Below are 22,555 nucleotides of genomic sequence, written 5' to 3'. Positions count from 1 at the left end.
TTTTCTTTCCCTTTGAACCCAAACACTGATAAACAAGAGGCGTACTTGTGGTGTGTGTGATCTACAATACTGCGAATGGAGATCAGTACACACACACATGCACACATGCGCACACACACCTCAGACCAAACCAGTCAGTTTGGTCAAAGTCCAACAGAAATCATGAGACACCACCTCTCCGCATGTGTGGGATATCATGAGACATGTGTTAGTGGACTTTAACATGGACAGACAGAGAAATGTACACGCAGTTCATTTACAGTCACACATTTTGAATGTTTGAGCAGTTTTATCTTTATACACCAGGTTGCCACCATTTGAAAATGTAAGAAAATAACATTTAAAGTATTTAAAGTATTTCTGAGATATTTAGCAGTGACATTCAGGTAATGTGTGTGTTGGTTTGTATTGTGTTTAAACAACGACTATAGGATTCATGATCCATTGCTGCTAGACAAGGTTTAAAATATTTTGGATGGCATAGCAGAGATTTAGCAACTTGTGACAAAGTGTTTGCTACAATATTAGTTCACATTGCTTAACTGCATACAGTGTGTCTTGATTCTAGCCTGCTATTGCAGGTATTTCTCCTCATCATAAAGCCTGAGAAAGACCTGACTCAGCTTCTGGAGAAGCATGCTTCATCTGTCTTGACTGTGTCAGTAATTATATACATTGATCTGCCACAACATTAAAACCACTGACAGATGAAGAAACAGAACAGTCATCATCTAGTTACAAGGCAACAACACTCCTCTGCCAGAAAGACAATGCTCCCACCACACCACAAAAACTGCTCAGAAATAGCTCAAGGAACACGGTGAAGAGCCCAAAGTGTGACCTGGACTCCAAACTCCCCAGATCTGATCAGGCATCTGTAGGATGCACCAGAAGTCCTGTGTACATGCCCCAATGGATCAGAGCTGTTTTGGCTGCACGAGGATCTACAAAATATTAGACAGGTCCCACTGGTGCTAAATCAGACTGTGATCTTGGGAGGTTGGAAGCCAGGTCAACACTACATTCAGTATGTATACACATACATTTACTAAAAGAGGATGCGACACCCAAAGAGTGGGACAGAGCAACAGACACATACAGACAGACAGATTGCGTAATTTATTCTCAGCGTTTTGCTTTCAATAACCGTATAATTCAGTTGCTGCAGTTCCATCTCGTGATCCTTTAAAGTGTCAGCAGGAGTCGTCATGAGCACCAGGGTAAGGCAGTAATTCAGTTTCCCTCATTTTCTGATGCACTCTTGTCCTGGAGGGTCACTAACTTGATCATTCTCCAACTGTCAAATAGTCTGAGTACAAGCATTTTACATTTTTTGATGAAAGACCAGGTACTTAATTTAACACCCAAAAGCACCTCACCATCATTCAATATTCGGAGGCACTTTGAACATGATGTGTCACTTTCAGCAGCAGAAAGGGATTATTTAATTTTAATATAACCATTAATACTTAGGGAAATGTGCACTGTAAATGAGTCTGGTAATTCCCCTCTGATCGCCACTGTCTGTCTTACAGTGTTGTTACCATGAAGGGTTGTATGGATGTATTTCATCTCTTATTTCATGTCCCCCCAAATACCAAAACTGCACTGGAATTTCATAGAATTTTATTTGGTATCATTCTGAGTATTACTATGTATATCTATCCATCAGTGTTTATTTTTGATGTTTTGGACTTTAACCATGCACAGACTGTATTGATTTAAAGGTACAAATAGTCCAACTGAAAAAAAGAAAAAGAAAACATGACGCTGATTGTAGCATATTAAATCCACAAATGTATTACATACAGTAGAAGTAATCCAAATTAGACAAATCAAAAACAACCCATCTATCACACAAAGGTACTGAAAAAAATGATTTGTCCCTGGAAATGCTTTTAGCTCACAAATAACTGTTTTTCTTTTTACAGAGCATGTAATAACAGAACCACTGGCATTACAAAAGAAATTAACTAAGCAAAACAAAAAGAAAAAAAGTCTGCTAATCTGTTGTGGCATAAAACTCTTACTCACTTGGTATTTCACCTCTGGAAATACTATGCAGCATTCTTCCCTGAGTAGAATGGCAAGATTTTGAAAAAAAAAAAAAAAGCCTGTCTTTGATGAATTATATGAAAAAAAAAATAGTTAAATACCTTTCAGACTTTTTTTTTTGAGAACTGGGGTTATAATGAGAGAAAGACCTGTTCAGGAGAAATCCCATTAACACATTAAACAAAGCAGATGCTGGTCACAGCTTTTTACATTTGTATCTTCTTTTAAAATCTTTATTTAAGGGCAATCCATTCATTTCACCTTAATACTGATTAATAGTATGGGGCATGCCATCCCGTTTCATCTGATATGGAATCACTCCTTCAGAATCTTTGTGTCATGAGACCTACATAACCTCCCTAATGCAGGACATGACGTTGTTGGTTTTCACTTTACAAATGTGAAGAGTGAACCACATGACTCCAACTTGTCATACTGTGCTCCCAATTACAAAACTGTGTGGATTCCTTCAGCTCCATTATTGAATTTACTATTCTGACTGTGATCAGCTGATCCTGTAGCAGCTTTCAGAAAATAAATAAATAAATAAAAATAAGTCAAGGTCCATGAAAGAGGAAAGAAAATCAAATTGTTTCCTCCCTGGCCTGCCAAATGCTATCAAAGAGCATTTGAACGAGTCACATCATGGTTGAATGCTGCTGTGGAGCAACACTTGGACTGGCTGATTTAGGCACACACTGGATGTCCACGTGTGTAACTCTACCTCTTTCAATCTGTTAGTATTAGTATCTAAAGTGTTTAGTCCTAAGAATACTTTAAGTAAGACAGCACTCTTTGTCAGAGGTCTGATTTAACCTTAAAAATATCAATCCAGTGGTCTTCAGTAATTTCCAGTGTTTGAGAGAACATTTTTGAAGGCCAGCCTGTGCTGTATTTGAAACGGTGACTGAGGTTAAAGAGTTGACTTCTAGCTTCCTGCCAAACTATAGGCTTGTGGATTTTTTTTATTGCAAAACAATTATATGCTGTGATCCAGTAAGTTACTGTGCAATTCAGCTGAGAAAAATAGATTTTATAGATTGAATGACCAAATAAAGCGATAAAGTGAATTAACTACCTGGCATATCAAGATGCTTCATTACACCGATGCCAAAATTCTTTTTGTCTAATTCAGCCATTACAGTCCTGCCCAGTGGTGTGTGAGACTGACCATGGTGGCTTAATACATCTACGTAGAAATATTATATATAATTATAAATGATAGTTAATTTGTATCATCAGCAGTATAGTATAGTATTTTTGATCATAGCTACCACATCACCCAAACCTACTAGGAGGCAGTGTGGAAATCAAAGACCTTCTATCACCCCTCCAAATAGTAGAACAATGCTAGGACTGCTAAACTGTTCTCTTAATATGATATAAACATCCTTGCATTAAAGCTTTTGACTCTGTTTTGATTGGTTGTCCTACCTATCTGTATGATTCCTTTTGTATGCTGGTGAGTGTAAGTGTTTTTTGTTTCTTTCTTTGTTTTTGCTCTTGGGATCTCAGTAAGAAAAAAAAAACAGAAATAGTGTTTTTGTTACAGACATGGTTATAGATGGTTATAGATGGTTATATATGTAAGGATGGTTTTCTTTGGCCTTGAGAGACAGGGGAAATGTTAACGCAGCTCTGATTCATTCAATGTTGAGCATGTGAACAGTGCATGATCGGGGCGGTAACGACGTGACGTCACACGCAGGGCTGACCAATAGCAGTGCGTGTTTCCCAGCCTATGATTGTACAGTAAATACTATGAGCTCTACCTCCTTCCCTGTCGCTGAAGCGATGAAAGCAGAGGTAAAGATCGCGACGAGTCCGTGGATGGTCCATAAAACCGTTCGTTAGCGCTGTGATATTCATCTATCAGCAGCTAGACTGCTGAGGTCGAAGCACGCCGGTGGTTTAGTCGAAGACATCTGTGTCAGAGGGGAACCTGAGCAAGCTGAGAGAGACAGAGGGGGGTTTGTCGGCCCACTGCAGTCTGAATCACCGGAGACTCGCCCCACCGCTGGTCCATCATCGACGTCGTTGGCCTATCGACGTGCGCATCCTCTCGGAGGCAGAAAACAACGGGAAGGGACGGGACCCAAGCCCGTGTTTGGCCCTCTGCCGCAGCCCCGAGGTGCGGTGCTCGGCAGAGCATGTTAAATAATGACCCAAAGGGACACGCTGGTTCATTTGTTCGCTGGAGGGTAAGTCAGACAACTGTTTTCATATACGAGTTTGTTTTTAAATGTACAGCCACAGCGTTTAAATTTAATACTCGTCGTCTGGTTTGCCTAGCAAATTAGCTAACAAGAACCGTTTTTCTACGCAGCGCGTGCACGTGCTAACGTTACAACCCTGGCAGCACGGCGTGCACGTCACTGTCAGAACTGTCGGTACAAACTACACTTCCTGTCGACTCTTCACTTGTACATAAAAAATATGACAAAAACAGCGCGTTTGAGCTTCTGTGTGCCTTCAGGGACTACATCTTGTATTTCAGCATAGACATTAGTTGTTTTCACCCTTAAATATCGGCATTTTCTTTCCAAGTGTCACTATTTCACGCCTTTATTTTGAAGACACGTTAAACTTATTTCCGGGCTCGTTGTTATGCTCTCTCGATTACTTGATGAAGTCCTGCAGCCACAGCACTGCTACTTATTTTCTCCAGAGATTTAATATTTTAAGACCTGAGAGATTAATTAAAGAGTGAAGCGAAATGCCAGTAACAGGTCTGCGTATATGGAGTCAACAGTGTGATTAATGTTTACACCTTGTGTTTCTCCTATTGATGGATAGTAGTAAGTGCCCAACTCCAAATACTTACAACTTATTTTTGTATGAATATTTAGGTGTTCCCACACCTTTTGGTGTCAAGGACCTCAAGTACAGCAGACGAGCATTACCCTGCAAACATCCATCAGATAGTATTTGTTCCCTAAAAGGGTCATTTTTTGCTGTATTGCGTAACTCCGTACCGCAGGAGGAAGAATTTGTTGTGGATAACTTTATGTGGATCATTTGTAAAAGACCAAATAAAGCTACAAAGTGAGGACAATACAGTATGACTGTAGATTAAACCTGCACCCCATACAGTAGCTAAGCAATTCTTCTCATTTACAATTCTGTAAATAGGCCTAACTGCTTGTTTATCAAAGGAAATGTAAACACAGACGTAAAATTTAGCAGTTTATTGATGCAGTACATCTGTCTTGTTTCAATCCATTGTCTTCAGTTTCTCTGCGTCTTTCACCTCTTCTTTCATCTCTTCACCAAACCTTTGACATTCAAATATGGTAATCTCATCTCACCACAACTCTGCCTTTATCTCTCATGCCAGGGATTTAAAATCTGAAAACAACTCACAGTGTGTTGCTATCTTGAATAAGCAGAATCTGATTTGCGTTCTCCTAAAACCAGAGCTAGTGGCTTCAGCACAGTGCTTCCTCACACAGCAACAGTGAGACATATACATGCAGCAGCCAGCATAGCCCCGAAAAGTAGGCCAAAGGTTGCCGCTGCCTGTAAGCATGAATGTGGGTCGATCTTTTGAAAGGTAAATATAGTTGGTGCTACTCTAAACAACCTGCAGTTAGGGGAATTCGCTGCCAGCAGCCAGGCTGTCAGCGTACACCGCTGCACAACTACAGCTAGTATTCACATTAATCAACCTATAGAGCATTCATATGATTTCAGCAAGCACTTTTCAGCTTTGTGGTGTTTTAAGAGTTAATCTTTGTCCATGCAAGTCCTATTATGGAAAGCACCAAGCCTTTGGTGAAAGCAGAGGGGATCAACCAGCGTGTACATGTGGCACAGGGACAGAACTTTGTATTGAGATGATGTCTGCCAGCCCCAGGCTTATAAAAATCCTATACTAAATTATACCATATAAATCAAATAGATAATAAAATTATATTAGTTTGACAATGATGCATTATGTTTTTAGATAATGAGGTGGGAACTGATTGGAATTAAATCAGCTTCAGTTTGTTTACATGCTGCTGATGGCTTCAGTTAGAGTAGAGGTCAAAGTCTATGCAACAAGATCACAAGTTTCTTTGGTTCATTTGTAAACAGTCATTTTTTAATTTATCGTGTTAATGTGTGTGAGAGTTCCAGTGAGCCTGCTAAACAACAGTCCTAATTTTCATGACATCTCTTTCTAGCCTTCTCAGATGGCAGAAGTCAGCAAAGTTGATAGAGTTAAACGGAGCTGCAGACAGTTTTACTCTGAACTAAATCATCAGTCAAATATTCTGAACAGATAGCTTACATATCATAGTATCACAACACCAGGTCATGGTGTGTGGATGTGTGCCCACTCTTAGATAATTTTAGAGCTGAAAGGAATAACAGATTGTCTTACCAGTGATTGGGGAGACCAGATTAAATGTATAAAAGAAAACTGGCCGAGGAAATAGGCAAAATAAAGATGTGACTTGGACCAAATATTATAATGATATTGTTATACTCTGTCCTTTACGTGATGAATTGATTGAGTAAAAAAGAGCCTTTCTCTATCCTTTCCCTCTTAACACCTCTCCCGTTCCCTTTGTAGATGTGGAGGTACAGTGGGTGCTATTTTAACTTGTCCTCTGGAAGTGGTGAAGACCAGGCTGCAGTCCTCCACCATCACTCTCTATGTCTCTGAAGTTCAGCTCAGTGCCGTCAATGGAGCCACTGTGGCCCGTGTTGCTCCACCAGGGCCTCTGCACTGTCTCAAGTAAGGAGGATGACACTACATGTTAATTTTTGTTGCTTTTTTAAAATTTTAATTTCAACAAGGAACTTTACCAATGTTAGTTTTGATTAACTACATGATATGGGGTAGAGTACTTATGTCAAACAAACTTAAGATTTTTTTGTAACAAATGCATAGAGTTAGGGAATACCTTTGACATTGTCAATTAATATTGTTAAATTAACAGTGTGTTTGATAGAATTAGTGTAGTCTTTCTCTGGTCTAAGTGTTACCTCAGTGATATATCAGAACTTTCTTGGCAGTTAGAGAGATAAGGGTATGGACAGCTCATTGGTTACTAGAAACTAGACTTAGTGCAGTTTTAATGTATACATTGTTATGCCAAGATGCAAATGGGGGCAATTAGATGCAAATGTATTAACCTGTGGGAAAACTTGCTGTTACCCCAAGTTGTGTAACACAGTTACTTAGCAGGAGGAACAGGGTCTGAAAAAAACAAATGAAATTCCTGGTAAGTTTTGTTAGCCTGTCAGATCTGTGACACACACATCTTTCTTTGCTGTCACAGCAAATGTCTATGTCAATTGGTGAACTCAGACAGTCTGTGGTATTAATGTTACAGGTTTGTCTGTATGTTCTGTATTACTGCAATCGTACTGTGAGTTTGCATTGTACACTACTTCCTAGGAACAAATGTGCTTTTAGAGGATAATTATTTGCTAGTCTGACACATTAAATAATCCAGGAGAGGAAGCGGTACAAAAATAGAATAAAATTGGAAAAAAAAAAAAAATCAGATAATGGATTTAGCCTATTACAGAGTCTCTACAGAATTTGTTTCTCTTTTGCCCAACCCATGTAAAGTATGTTCTGAACCTGCAGTGAAGCGGGTCAACGTGCTGTTACACACTGGAAAAAGTTGTTAAGAAATGCTTAACCTGCACTAGGGAGTAGGTTTCAAGGGGTTTTTGGATTGCTGAGGAATTTTCTTTTGGAAAATGTTTGTTCATTTGTTAGATAACAGATAAATTTACCACCAAGACACTTGAACAGTGCAGCAGATAAAAAGTCCAGCCTCAAGTATACTCTTGTTAGTGGCATTTGGAGACAAATTATTTTAAGCCTCATTTTGACCATAAAGCTCTCTGGCTGTTTTGGGTACTTTCTCTAGTCAACTACAGGGAAACCAATGCAAGAAATACCCAATAAATGGTTCCTTTTTTCTGCAACATGCAAGGTCATATGTCATTGCTCTTCTTATTAATCATAGTGGAAATTTACCAGAATGATGGGAAGTGAGAGTATAGGGGAATCTGACACAGGTCAGACATTTATTTGGAGCTTTCTGAAATTGCAAGTTGGATACTTGCAATTAATTTTAGACACACTGGGATCAATACTGTTTAAGTAAGTATTCAACATGGCTGCAGAGCTCTACTCTTGTCCTGTGGCAACCTATTTCCATGATTGTCATGGAGCATGTCACACAGTGTTAAACATACTGCATAATGCACAAGCTGCTGTGTGTGGAATTTTCCACTGCCAAATGCTTGCAGAAATTATTTTGCAAATTAGGTGTCTGACAAACTTCTCATCTTGTGTTTTATTCAGTCTCTCAGGAAAAAATACTGCTTTTTAACATGGACTTTTAACATGAAAGTCAGACTTGTAAGGATATATAGGAAAAATGCTAACATTGTACCTTCACAGTTAAATAGAATTGGTCATTTGTCAGTAAAGTGGTTAACCAGAAATGCCTTTTCTACATATATTAAGCTGAAAAAAGTTATTTTTTCTCACAGGCTGTTGCAATAAATGGGAATATTTTCTTTGTCTGTTTTCCTGCCTCAACAAGTCTTTGTTAACACTTTCTTCAGGATTTTGTTTAATAACACTGGACTGATGCCCTCTTTCAAGAGATTGTCAGTTAATCTGGGCATTGTTTTGGGCTCAACATTGGTCTTGTGCTGATATAAACCTACTTTTTGGTTGCCCTTGAGCCAAGAGCAGGAACTCTACACCACTGTTACGTGATACAGAATGGAGCAGGGCAGAAGAGGGAAGAATGGTATGGCAAGCAAAGTTTAAAAAGGCTTAAAAGTGGCTCAACATGCAGTGTGGTGCAGACCTAGTTCATTTTAGAGCAGGGTATGTTAGATAATGATTTGAGTTTTGTGACTGTGACTTGTTTTTAATCTCTTGAGTTTAGCCATCACAGGAATTGGATCTCCCACAGATGACTTTTCCTGTGTTTTGGGACTCCTATTCTTTCCAAGATTTCTTGATTTTTTTTTCTTTGAATGTACTTTGTACTAGTGAATGAGAAAAGGTGTCACCAAATGAAGGTGAACTATAAGCTGAACTCACTTTGAATTAGGTTACTGGGTTAGACTGGAGACAGATGCACAATCTTTGAGCTCAGGTATTAACAGAAAAATAACGTGAGCTTTCACAATAACAGGACTATAAACATCAACAGAGTGAAATGGGAATACCTGTCATTTCATTTATTTTAGGTCCTCCAGTATGTTGCTAGCCACCCAGTGTACAATGTCAAGCTGTATTGAGTGCCAAGTCTTGGCAAAATGCCCAAGAAGTTATAACTTACCACTCGTATCTGTTTAGGGTGCCCACATCAGATATAAATTTAGATACAAACAGAGGCTGTCTCTATGTTTTGACCTCTGCATTTTCATGGATGTTCTTTCTATTTCTCATGGCTCTGTGTTTTCTCTGTGATCATACAGCATATGAGGGATTTTTTTTCCACACACAATGGTGTGACAAAGAACTGCTGTTTGTGTAACTTATATGGATAGAATTGCTAAACATTACGAATAAAGCTACTCATATTAAGGTCAAAGTTACACAACACCTGCATGGACAGTGAAGATTTCTTTCTTCTCATTCCCCCTGCCAGTCACATGATTGTTTTCCCAGTGTTCTAAATTGATATAAACTGTAATGCATAGATATTAAATGTACTGTGTTCTTGGTCTGTACTATGATGTAATGACCAGTTAAACTTAAAGCAAAATGTTTAATAAAATGATTTCTCTCTATGCAGGTTAATTCTAGAGAGAGAGGGACCCCGTTCACTCTTCAGAGGACTGGGACCCAACCTTGTAGGTGTGGCACCTTCTAGGTATGTATAGCATTATCTACAGTATTCTGGGTGTGTTGCATATCGTCTCCTACCTACTTAAGCCTTCATGCTCAGGTTGTCTTAAGCAGGTCAGCAAAAGTGTACACACAAAAGCCAAAAGAAAGAGAAAAGTAAATGACCTACACTTGCATATCTGATAACCAACACAATAGAGACGTCCACTGCATTTCTACTGTTTATTAAGAAAGTGTCTGATTGAGACACTGTTACCAGGTCAAGCTTGATCTGTTAACAGAGAATAAAGGCATTGCTGTGTCATTTACTTGTGAAATTACATCAATACTTGGCCCACAGTTTTGTTGAGGAATATATTTCCTTTTGCTAGATCTTCTTAGCTTTTTTCCAAGCTTCCGGCTTACGTAGAGCTTATATTCACAGAAATGCAATGAAATTCTGTGCATCAAATCCTAGCGGAAATGAGCAGGTTCCCTCTGTCTTAGCTTAGCTGGTTAGGGTTACATAACAGCCTGGAGTTAGTCAATAAAAGTCTGAATGAAACGGCAACAACAGCAGGCGTCTGCCAGCTGTGACACTCTTGTCATGTGACTATTGTTGTTGTGTATTATCACAATGGGGTTCCTATACTGAGGCAGTTGTTTTGTGTCTAATCCCCCTCTCTGACCTGTCTAGCTCTCCCTAGCTACTGCTGCATCACATGGCCATTGTCATTGTCTTCCCGTTGGTTCGTTGTGGTCTCTGTCTCTGAGTCATCCTTTCCATACCCTTATTCTCTGTCTCTATCTATCTCACCTTAATTGTCATTCTTTGCTTATATTAATTCAGAACTCTGGGTCCTTCACTGTCAGTACTGTCTCTCTCTTTCTGACTCAGACTCTGTGAGGGATGAGAAATGCCCTTGTGTGTGTGTTTGTATGTGTCCGCCCTGTGGGCCAGTTGTCCAGCTGTGGAAGTGGCAGCTTGTTTCCTGGTCACGACAGCTATAGCAAACTGTGTTATAGGAAGATACTGTTACATAAGGCATGAACCTGATGAACTCATTGGCAACATATGTTCCTTTCCACTGTCTTATGTGCAGTTTTCTGTAGCAGTTATAATTTTAATGTCCAGTTTTTCCTTTTAAAATATTTTTTTCTGCAGCATCACGCTGTCACATTACAAATACAGTATATCATTACATATGTACTGTATATTTGTACCTGATTGTTCCACCACTTCACTGAAGTTGACACAATATTCTAATGGGCATCAAAAAACACTTTAGGATCTTAAATGAAATTTAAAATAAAATTTGACGAGTGTGATGTTTGGACATTGTGAAGTTGTTAAGAAATGGTGTAGCAGGCTTGTTGTTTTCATGTCACAGGTGTTTTTCAAGTATGATACAAGCATAAAAGAAATGTAAACACACTGACACTAAGACAGACCAATTTGCACATCTGAGGATTAGATGGGAAATGAAATGTCTGAGACTTGGAGTGATTGATCATGAGTCATGCACAACACTTAGATCTTCAGCCATATTCATCAGTTCAATTCTCAGCTACAGGCAGTAAAATCTAGTGATTCTCCTACAAGGATACTCTAATTTTATTGATCAACATGTTGCCATCAATGTCTGTTGAGTTTATCATATATCCAGTGGAATATTCCAGTTTTGAAGATATATAGCAAGCTGCAATTTCCATTCCATTCAATCACAGTCTAAGCTTTAGACACAATATAAGTGAATGGAATAACTGATTCTTTACTTTTTTAATGTGTGTGGGTGTGTGTATGTGGAGGGGGGGTCTGGGTTGCTCAGCTACAGAGTTATCCTCTCCTATTATAGTTAGGAAACAGCACTCTGACGCTGGAAAGCTTAAAAAAATATTCTCATGCTAATGAGAGCGTGGTCCACTGGGCATGCTGCTGGCGTTGATTAGCAACACACACAGATGGAATAGTTTGCAGCAGCACCAATGCTCATTATGTATGAGAGATGCACATACACATTCAGAACCACTCATGTAATTCATCTCCTAAGCAGCATGATTGTGTTGAGCATGCATGCTCTCGATTCAGAACGAGGGCAGGGAGGAGAGGTCGCTGGGTTTAATTCCACTCAGCAGAAATGTTGACTAAATCCTGTGATTTTATTTAGTGAGGAGCAGCTAGAATCATGGGAGATAAATCTGCTACTAAAGCATGAGATTGAGATACACACACACACACTCACACACACATACACAAGCATGCATAAGCACAGATAGACTTCTTTCACTGGCTTGCTTTTATGTGGCATATTAGTTGGCTTAGCTCTATTCTGTTCCATACCCTCATGTATAATTTAGGCAGTATTTTGTTTCAGGCAATTGAAATAACACTTTCATATTTAATGATATTCTTTAAATAAAATGCACAGTTAATTTGCCTGTATTTTTAATTTACATACATAATGGTTCCAGTTAGTTAGTTAGATTTTTTTATGGTGCAATGAAATCCGTTAATGTTCATCATTCATATTTAGTTGCAGATTTGTTGTTTTGATCAGTGGTACATGTGTTGAAACTGAAGAGGCTTTGTTTTCTTCCTCTGGTTTCCTGCTGGTTAGTAGTTGTTAATCCTTTGTCAGCTCATTCAGTATTTTTAGGTTCTTATCAACCTCTGTCTTATTGTTTCGTGGTGTTATTTATTACAGGGCGATCTACTTTGCGGCCTATTCAACAGCCAAGGAGAAGCTGAATGGGGTGCTGGAGCCAGACTCTACCCAGGTGCACATGGTGTCAGCTGGGATGGCAGGTAATGATGGCTCCTTCTCCCCCTCCCTCCCTTCTGTCTGTCTGTCTCTGTCTCTGTCTGTTAAATCTGCCTGTCTGTCTGTCTGTCTGTCAGTCTGCCTGAGCAGTGTAAATCACTGGTGGGTTTTATATATATATATATATATTAAAAAAACATGTTAAAAAATTATTCAGTTTGTCTTTATGAGACAAATTTCATTTATCTTCTCATCATTTTTTCACAATTTGAAGTATCACTGAAGTTTCATTTCATTTTTTTTCTCCCTTCACCCCCCATTTCCATATACATGTGTGAGATGGTGGGATCCTCACAAGCTTGTGAATACCTAAAGCATGCTAAAGCTAACTAATAATATCTGTTATAAGTAGGCATTATGTAGCTCTTTCATGTATATAAATATTAAATTTAAGGAATAGGGGGTTTAACAGAAAGCACAATTTAAGACTCTCAGGATCAAACTGACTTTGACCTTGATTGTGGTGAAAATGGCCTTGGAAAATGGCTTTTTCAAAGTAAAAACTTAATCTCCCAACTGGCAATTCAGAAAAAATGGACCCTGCTACTCAATAGTACATCCTTAACATTTACTCTCACCAGCTTTTTTTCTGAGCATTTCCTCTCTCTGAATACACCCATCCACTTAGATAATACAGTATCTTGTCCCCTCATGGCAGCCTTGACAGCCCACAAATGTTTGAGGAGACAAAACCTTATATCAGCAGTAAAACCAGATGAGACACAGCACCCAGGCAGCTTCAGACTATATCATGCCACTGCTGGCATGCGACAATGACTCTGCTGTATACATATTTCTAACTGCTGGACAAAAAGAAGAAAACAACATGGTCCTCAAAGTTTAGGTTGTGCTTTCCTCTTCTCTTAGCCCTGTTGTCCCCCATGTCTTCCATTATTTATATATTTTTTTATCCTCCTCGCCCTTCTTTCCTCTTTTTTTTTAATTCTTTCATTTTGAGACCTCTCCAGAGGTCTCTGTAAATGGTTTAACATCCCGGTTGTTACTTAAACAGTGTGGTCTGGGCCCCCTTCTTTGCTCTGTGTGTATAGAGGAGAGAGCACGGTCCCCAAAGGTCAACCGGGGCCCCTGGCACTCGGGCGGACACGTCAGGTAGCACCCCATTTCTTTACACTGGTATGAAAACCATGGTGATTTTTCTGAATATTAGAAAGTTCATGATGGCTATTCATTTGTAATGATAATACAATTGCTCATGGCAGTGTGTTTGCTGCTGGTTTGTAGTTTTAGGTTCTTCTCATACAGTTTTGTTATTGCTTAGTCTTGACACACACCTCCCCCCTTCCCCTCAGTCTGTTGTTTTGTTCTATCAATAGTCATATATCATAGTAAAGGTAAAGTAATGACACATACTTGGATTTTATGTTGTCAGCACAAAAGAAATGCTAACCTTGTCACTGCCACAGAAGCTTGTAATCGCTTTTAATGTGCCGTATGCTTTTTTGTCATCCATCATCATCCATAAACACCATTAGTGCCTCAGTCCTTTCTTTTCAAGTTGAATTGGTGCCATTCCATCATTCAAAAACTGATTTCGACATGACTTCCTCTTTTTAAATGAGTTGAATTTCCCAAAGACAGTTGGCTCGCCTTGACAATTTACTCTCAACAATAGTGGCACCAGTTTAAAACGCACAAAATAATACTTGAATGTCGGCAAGATGCAGTGAAAGCACATATATGTAATGTAATGAATCATTTTTAAAAAGGAGAGATACGTACGTTACGTTAATCTTTGAGAATATTGTTTTCCTCCTCCTGTTGCACAATTTTCTTTATCAACGTGGCAGCCACATACATACAGAAAAGGATATATATAACACAACCTTAACCCACAAGCCACAAGTGCTGGACAGCTGTCTGCTGGTGTCTTGGGCAAACATCTGTGGCACTGATCTATACAAATGTCTCATTGTCTTTCATATGCACATGTTTCCCATACTTTTCCTAAGCTCGTTAACATTTAGAAATAGCAGAATTAAGGAAAGCCTTACTGACCCATCTACATGTTACCCACATGCTGGATAATTGTTTCCAGTTTTGTACAGTAACTTTGAGGAGTCACTGCCTCTTACTGTGCATATTTGGCTTCCTTTGTACTCGGGGAAAGGGTAGTCCTTTCCCGGAGTAGACTTATTTTCCCCTCCAGCAGTTAATCTAAAGCATGTTTGCCTTCTCTGAATGTAGGTCAAACTCCTCTGGAGAAACTGCACAGGCATTATGTTACATGGAAAGATCATAAAGCACAACATGCAGCAGCATGTCTATATGTAGATGCCGCTTTTCACACAACTCAGTTTTGCTGTCTCTGCTGCACATCTGTCAACTTGTAAATGTAAATTACTAAGCAGAAAAACAAGTGAGTTCACCTCCATTACTAGAAATATGTTATTTTTTGCTATGTCATAGAATTTTGTGACTGTGCTGCTTGACTTTTTAGGTTTATATGCTGACATAGATTTGGTACATTTTGGCACACACACCAACTAATACACTAATATATACAGAAACATTTTTATATACATTATTATATAGAAAAGGAAAAACTATTGCAATAGCAATATAAAACTGCAAATTATTCATGTGAAGATGTGTTATTCAATATGTATTATTAAAGGGCACATGTTGTCCTGTTAATAATGTCACTATATCATATTTATACACAAAGCACAAAACAATTATTAAAATAAACATGAGTAATAAACATTTAAAAGGAGTCATAATAAAATAATAGCTACATTAAATAGGCTTCACAGTTAATTATGAACATAATTTCACAACAAATATTAAGACTTAATCCACCACAAACATTCTGTGACCATGAAATACTTTTAAAAAGTATTTTTCCTTTTTTATTTTAGTGTCATGTGACATTGAAGAGGAGTTGTCTAATAACTACTGTAGGAGTTATGCGACATGTTTTCGTAGAAACGGGCTGGCTCTCTAGAGACTTTTCTCCATGTGCAAGGACATTTTAATGTTATTTTTATATTCATCCCAGTTTTTCCAGAATCAGGTCTGGCCCAGAGAGGTATTTGGGGCAGACTGAGTTGTATTCATGGTTCCACCTCATTGTTTCACTTCACTGTCACCAAAATGTCATCACTTGTTCATAAAATGGTCTCTGCACTCCTTTCATCACCGTCATTCAAGGCTTAGAGTCTGTTACACACTACGACAAGGTTAGCATTTCCACCTGCCTCTCTTTATCACCTATTTAATTTATTAAGCATTTGATTTGATTTTTCTGTGATATGCAGATTATAATGGCACAATTATTATGAAGAATACATCTTCAATTTTATTTTCTGTCTTTGTATTTATACTTGTGTTTTTACCTCACTTCAGTGAGGTGGAGCTGGAGGTTTGGATTGGGTTGGCTTCTGTTCAGTCAACATTTTCTTTAGGGGATGAACTGTGTTAAAGTGAAAGTAAAAGAAATGTAAAACCATTTAATTCAACAAATAATAGTAAATTAGAGGGCACAGGGCTTAGTTGGGATTAGAGTTTGGGGAAAGATGGGGGGGGGGGGTGTCAGTCCTGCACCTCCCATCTCTTCTCCATCTACCAGTGGGTTGGGGTGGGTGGTTGGTGGGGTTTGGGGTGGATGTGACTGCTGCTTGTGTGTGACTGTGGTACAGAAAAGCCTGTGTCTATTTTAGGGCTTTACTGTAAAGCTTTCACCCCTGCGTGATTGGGTGGGAGACCCCCGCCATCTGAGCCCCCCATATCTGCAGGCTACTAGCTGCAGCGGGGAGGAGCTGGAGGAGCTTTGCCCCTCCCTCGTGAGTACACACCATAGACGCTACTTCCTTCTACTTCCCTCTTTTTTCTCCTTCCTCTTTTTGTTCTTCTCTACTTCTCTTCAGCAGACTTGTGTCATCCTCTCTCCTTCACGCAGTTGCCTTAATGTAGGGCTCTGTTGCATTGATACACTAGATGTAACTCAGGCCTCTTTATAGAATTGCCCTCGTCTAGCTGTTTCCTGCAAATGGCCATGTTTTGTTTCTCTATTGTACATTATTTTATCAGAAACCTTTAGAGACTCTGTGTCATTTCATAATGATACAAAGCGCTCATTAACTAGCTTTACACCCTACATATCAAACTCTACATTCCTGTATACTACCTACTGCTCCTACTAAACAAAACACAATGTCTGTATCATCCCCTGCAAACAACTCAAACAAGCACATGCACACACATCTGCTTAATATGTTGTATACTCTGCAGACACAGGGGCATTCTAAATGCATTTTCACTGACCTAACTATTGACTGACCTCCTTCAAAATAAACCAACACTGAGATTGGCATTGAGGACATCTAGAGCAAGGTTGCCCTCCACCATTAGGAACTAAAGGCTGCACTAAATTCCACGTCAGAGACTTTCCACTTTAGTCCTGCTGAATAATTGAAGAATCTCCTCCAGACACCATCTTGTTTCTCTCTGCTGTAGTAGTTGGGCTTGTTGGGCTAGTATCAGGCCAGCAGCCTGTCTGTAGTGTCTAACCAGTTAACCGCTGGTTCATTAAATGTCATAGAATAAATACAAAAACATGCATTCATTGACTAATAAGTGGGTGCATTCATATGCCTTAACTTTACAATTTAGAGCAATGTCAACTAATAATCAAATCCACTGTGTTGTGACTTGAAGTTGTATAATGGCAGATCTGCATTTGGAAAAAAAAAAAAAATCTAGTAGTCATGTTTCTGTTTCAAATCACACTGAAAGTCTGATGAATTAAAAACAGACCGCCTCTTTAAGCTCTTTAAGATGAGCTTATGTTATAATTGTGAAATGTTTTCATTAGAACCACAAGAGCTCTCATTAGCATTTAAAAGAAATGAATCAGACTGCAGTATAATAACAATCTGCCACACTTAAAGGCCTAAAATGAATTTGCTGCTTGGCCTCATTTCCCAGTGATTGCAGTTAGATATTTTTTAGGGTGATAAATGAAAAAAAATAAAGCACTCGGCTTAAAGCTGCTGCCTTCATGCACTGTTGTTAGTTAAGATACTTCAGTTGATGAAGAGAGCTGTTTGGTTTACATGCACCTGAGTAGCATTTCACATGAAGAGGATCAATATGTGCATTTTTGTCTCTAATGCAATTAGTGACTTAAAAATAGATTTAACTCTTTGTCTCAGTTCATCTGAACAGTAAACCTGTGTAGGAGAGCTGAAATGAAATACTCACTGAAAAGTTAAACACTGAAGCCAGTTGATCCTGTTTAGTGAAGTGCTTTCTCACTGTCCTTGCCCTGTATAGAATATTTACTACACTTGATTAGATTGTGTTCTTTCAAGTGTCTCTGCGTCTGTCTGAACCTCTGACCTCCTCTGAATTTCCCAGGGTTCACCGCCATCACAGCCACCAATCCCATCTGGCTGATAAAGACCCGTTTGCAGCTGGATGCCAGGTGAGCAAACCATAATGTCATAAGTCTAGAGGCTACAGTATTATTACTAGACTTAAGTTAAAAGCCCCTTTTTGATTTCAGAAACCGGGGTGAGCGGCGAATGAATGCGTTTGAGTGTGTGCGGCGGGTGTACCAGATGGACGGCCTGCGAGGTTTCTACAGGGGCATGTCAGCCTCGTACGCTGGCATCTCTGAGACTGTTATCCATTTTGTCATCTATGAGAGCATCAAACGTAAATTGCTGGAGGCCAAGGCCCACGCCAGCATGGACGAAGAGGATGAGTCTGTCAAAGATGCCTCAGACTTTGTGGGCATGATGCTCGCAGCAGCCACCTCCAAGACTTGTGCCACCTCCATCGCCTACCCTCACGGTACTCTTCTGTCTCACTCTCCTAAGCTATTTTCTTTTCTCTCTATGGATAAAGAAAAAGGTACTCCACATTTTTCTTATTGTCAACAAATCTCAAGGAAAAATGTGGAATATCTCTTGCCTTATCTTTTAAAGGATGCTGTTTGTATGCTGTCATATCAACCTGAAAGTATCTTTTTAAATACATAACCTTAAAGGCCACATATCATATGGTATATGGAAAATATAAATAAATATTGACAAGCATGAACAGTGTCAAGAATATTGAGATCCTGAAATGTCGGGGTATTATTTTGCCTAATTTTTCAGCTGCAAGCAGGCTGAGTAGACCAGACTGTATTGTGGTGTCAAGACATGTAGCATTTTGAGTAAAGCAGTGACTCACGTACTTTGTTACTGGAAAATATCATGGTCCACTTATGCTATAAATATCACTATCATTCTCTGCCCACGTGTGCAGCCCACAGCTGAAAGCAACAATTCAGATACCTTCTGTTTGAATTGTCTAAAGTCATTTTGGGACAGAGAAGGAATGAGAATATTTAGCAGTTCATTTAGCTCAGGAATAGGTTGGGGGATAGTGGACATGCCAAAAGATGGATCAGTATGTTAACATGAGAGCAGCAGATACAAGAATTTAGCCCTGTGGAGACACAACACTCACTTTCACGCTCAAATTGTGACAAGAACAACTACTAGCCAGTGGTGTATCTAACACAGTTTTTATTCTCTCTTAAACTGCAGAAGTGATCCGCACCCGGCTACGAGAAGAAGGCAGCAAGTATCGCTCCTTCTTCCATACTCTGCTCACGGTACCCAGGGAGGAGGGATACCGGGCGCTGTACCGCGGCCTGACCACCCACCTCGTCAGACAGATTCCCAACACGGCCATCATGATGTGCACCTATGAAGTGGTGGTCTACCTGCTTAGCTGTTAGCCCAACACGCGCGTCTCCTTCCTGTTTAAATAGGGAGACAGTGAGCAAGTGACTGAGGGGGATGCCCTTTGGCAAGTGGGGGTGAAATGTCGAAATGAAGACTGAACTTGACAGGAAAGATGATACTTGGCATTACTTGTCTGCACCAGTCTGCACTTGCTTTAGTGCTGTGAAATTACTGTATGATTAGATGACTGGCAGTTAAGAAATGTCCATTTAAGGTCGAATGTCAGAGGGAGGTTTTCATTTGAAGCAAAGGCTCATTGTTTTCAAGTCACCTAATCCCACCCATCTTTGCACTACAGAAAGTTTGGCTTCAAGCATTCCCCCTCTGAATGCTGCAGCCGCCCTCCCTCTCCAACGGCCTGAAGCTCATGCAGTGCACTTACTGTCCAAAAACAATGAAACACAGTAATGAGCTTGTGATGGCCTGTCGCTCAAAACACACACCTCAGACACTAACTGGTGTTAGAAAGAGTAGTTTGCTGACTTTACTTCATTGTTTGATTTCTCTATTGCTCAGTGCCTGGTAGTGATGTGCTCTGGGTGAAGTAGGCCTGTGGTGTTGACACAAGGCCAACTTCTTCCAGCACTCAGTCACTGCTCGGGACTTGAAAATCTTAGGTGAACATGAGACCAACGTGTCTTTTCTGAGATGTGAAGAGTGTGACTGTCCAAAAGGTACCAAGACTAAGTATCTACCATTGGAGTGACGCTACTTGAATATAATGTGACAGTGTGGGGAAGATGTTTGTGTGGGAAAATGTTGATGGAGTTTCATCATCACCCCATAACCTCTGTGTGTGTGTGTGTGTGTGTGTTTGTGTGTGTGTGTGTGAGTGTGTGTGTGAGTGAGAGAGAGAGAGAGAGAGAGTGTGTGTGTATATGTGAGTCTAATATGTTAGTCACTTTCACTGTGATGGTCTATGTTCAAGAATGTGTGTGCATCTTCAGTCATGTGTGCCTGCATGTATAAAAATATCTACTCCAGATTTCCCTCCTCTAACTATTAATCTTGCAAGACACTGTGGGTGTGGAAAAGCTCCTGTACAGGGGGCTTTCATTACCACCCTCATGCCAGTCTTTCCTTCCAGTGGCTTCCATCTGACTTGATAACATGCACTTTTGTGGCCTTTTAGGGCTTGTGCTTTGCATTTTATTGTGTGGAGAGTTTCAACTTGTACATTGTAAAAGAAAAAAAAGTATTACTGTATATCAAAATGGTATTTTGCGCAACTGTTCTTATAGCAAATATATTGTACAGTTTGAAGTTCTCAGTAGTTGTGAAGGATGTCCAAATGTGTTTATATTATATAGATACTGTATATGCATATCATTTATGTTTTTTTTCTTGGGCCCGTGTAGGATCATGCTGTAGTTTGCCTTTGCAAATGATTGTTTTCATTTTTGTGCAATTTAACCTTGTTTTAACATAGACTGATTTTTCTTAAAAGTTCTGTTTTTTTTTCTGCATTCATACATTGCCGTAAGCTGCCATGCAAACATTTGTGCATACACAAAGTCTAACCAAAGCTGCAGTACAAATATTTCCGTGTGAACATCAGTGCTGGAGCGTTGGTTAGTCATTTTGCAGCATAAAAAGTGTTCCATTTTGCAAAGTTTGGATGTTTCTGTCATTCGTGATGTTTACATTGCTCCTTAATGTCTGTCAGATTATTTTTGGTTCTCTTAGCAACACGCTTTGCGTATCTACAAGTGTTTTAATGTGAGAGTTCAAGAACTGGAATGTGTGCAGAGTACCACAGTGAGCTGGGATTGTTAAAAACTGAATCTGAAAGCTAGAGAAATTGCTAAAATAATCTGTTACTGAAGAGAGGGACAGTAAATGAAGCTATCACTTCAAAAAGTTCACATGGCCAAAAATGTAACACATGAATTTTTTTTCAAATAGTTTCTAAGCACCTTATCAAATTTCCTATTTAATTTTTGATATTGTTTATTATCCTTTTACATGACATTTAAAGCTTCTCTGGACAGAGAAAAGCCATCTCACCCAGCTGCTGTCTCACTGCACACTCATTCTTCATGAGGATAATGTTCTGTGATAAAGTCCACCCAGTTGCCATGTTTAAAAAAATGTATTTCTCTTAGCAGTTAGAGAAAATCTGGTGCATTTACCTGTGATGTTCTTGAGCACTCTCATCCCCCTCTTCCTTGCAACATAATTTCAGAAGCAAACTGAGGTGCTGTAACATGTAATAGTTATTGATTTTCAGTCTCCATTGACATGTTGCTAGCCCATAGTTGCTGTCAGTGCTTGAAAAAAAATTGCTGACTCATCTTAACGTCCATGTTTTCCTATAGAACACTAATAGCTTTTATGTCTCTGGCTCCATTGCAGTAATACTTACAAAATGTGACATGAACAGACAACTGGACAAACAGTACAAATGTTTCATTTTTTTTACCTCTCATTTCAGTGTCTGTATGCAATTCAATCTGTTTGGCCTGTATGCTTGGACAGGATGCAGCCTCAAGCAGGTTTGAATGAAATCTGGAAGATTGGTTTTTGCCAGCTCAGTTATTGATGTGTTTTTGTTTGTTTTTAAACACAAAAGTAAATAAAAATCAATTTTCAACTAAAGTTACACCAGCTCTTTTTTTCTTTAAAAAAAAAAAATCTGTTTACTTATTAATAAGATGATGATGATGACGATGATGATGAAAAAACACTATATTTGACTGATACAGTAAACACAGTAATAAAAAGCTTTCAGTGGGCAGAGTTCATCATAAAGTAGTCTCATTTTGCATGAAGAAGAAAATAATTTTCTCTAGTTTCCCATCTTTCTAAGATAAGCTAGAAGTTAATTCATCCTGAAGTAAATATTTGCACTAAAGATGCTCAGAATATGGTGTAAAACAAGTACATATATACAAAGTATATACCATTTGTAACACAGACACGACTGGGTAAAAAGTAGGAAAAAATACACTGTATACACATGAAGAATAACGCTGCTCTGTGGATACCCGTTTCTGTTTCATAAATTACAAGCAATGAAATAACTGTCCAGGAATGTGCTTAAAATGTTAAACAAGAAGTATGTAGAGAATGAAGTCCAAGGGCTGTTTGTATTTAACTACTAGAACCAGCAGGAG

At 39.1% G+C, this 22,555-nt stretch overlaps 1 protein-coding gene across 1 annotated transcript; it reads left to right on the top strand.

Moving 5' to 3' along the window:
* The first annotated feature begins 3,804 nt into the window (after positions 1 to 3,804).
* On the top strand, positions 3,805 to 22,037 carry LOC108883649 (solute carrier family 25 member 36-A). The gene is made up of 7 exons (XM_018677030.2): positions 3,805 to 4,256; positions 6,614 to 6,778; positions 9,825 to 9,902; positions 12,562 to 12,662; positions 18,058 to 18,124; positions 18,206 to 18,495; positions 19,239 to 22,037. The coding sequence occupies exons 1-7, from the start codon at positions 4,216 to 4,218 to the stop codon at positions 19,430 to 19,432; spliced, it is 936 nt and encodes a 311-aa protein (XP_018532546.1). The 5' UTR covers positions 3,805 to 4,215; the 3' UTR covers positions 19,433 to 22,037.
* Positions 22,038 to 22,555: the final 518 nt, after the last annotated feature.

This window comes from Lates calcarifer, linkage group LG4 (assembly GCF_001640805.2).
Source record: "Lates calcarifer isolate ASB-BC8 linkage group LG4, TLL_Latcal_v3, whole genome shotgun sequence".
Taxonomy (NCBI): domain Eukaryota; kingdom Metazoa; phylum Chordata; class Actinopteri; family Centropomidae; genus Lates; species Lates calcarifer.
The sequence above is the reverse complement of the archived record's forward strand: the minus strand, read 5'-3'. Positions and strand labels throughout refer to the sequence as shown.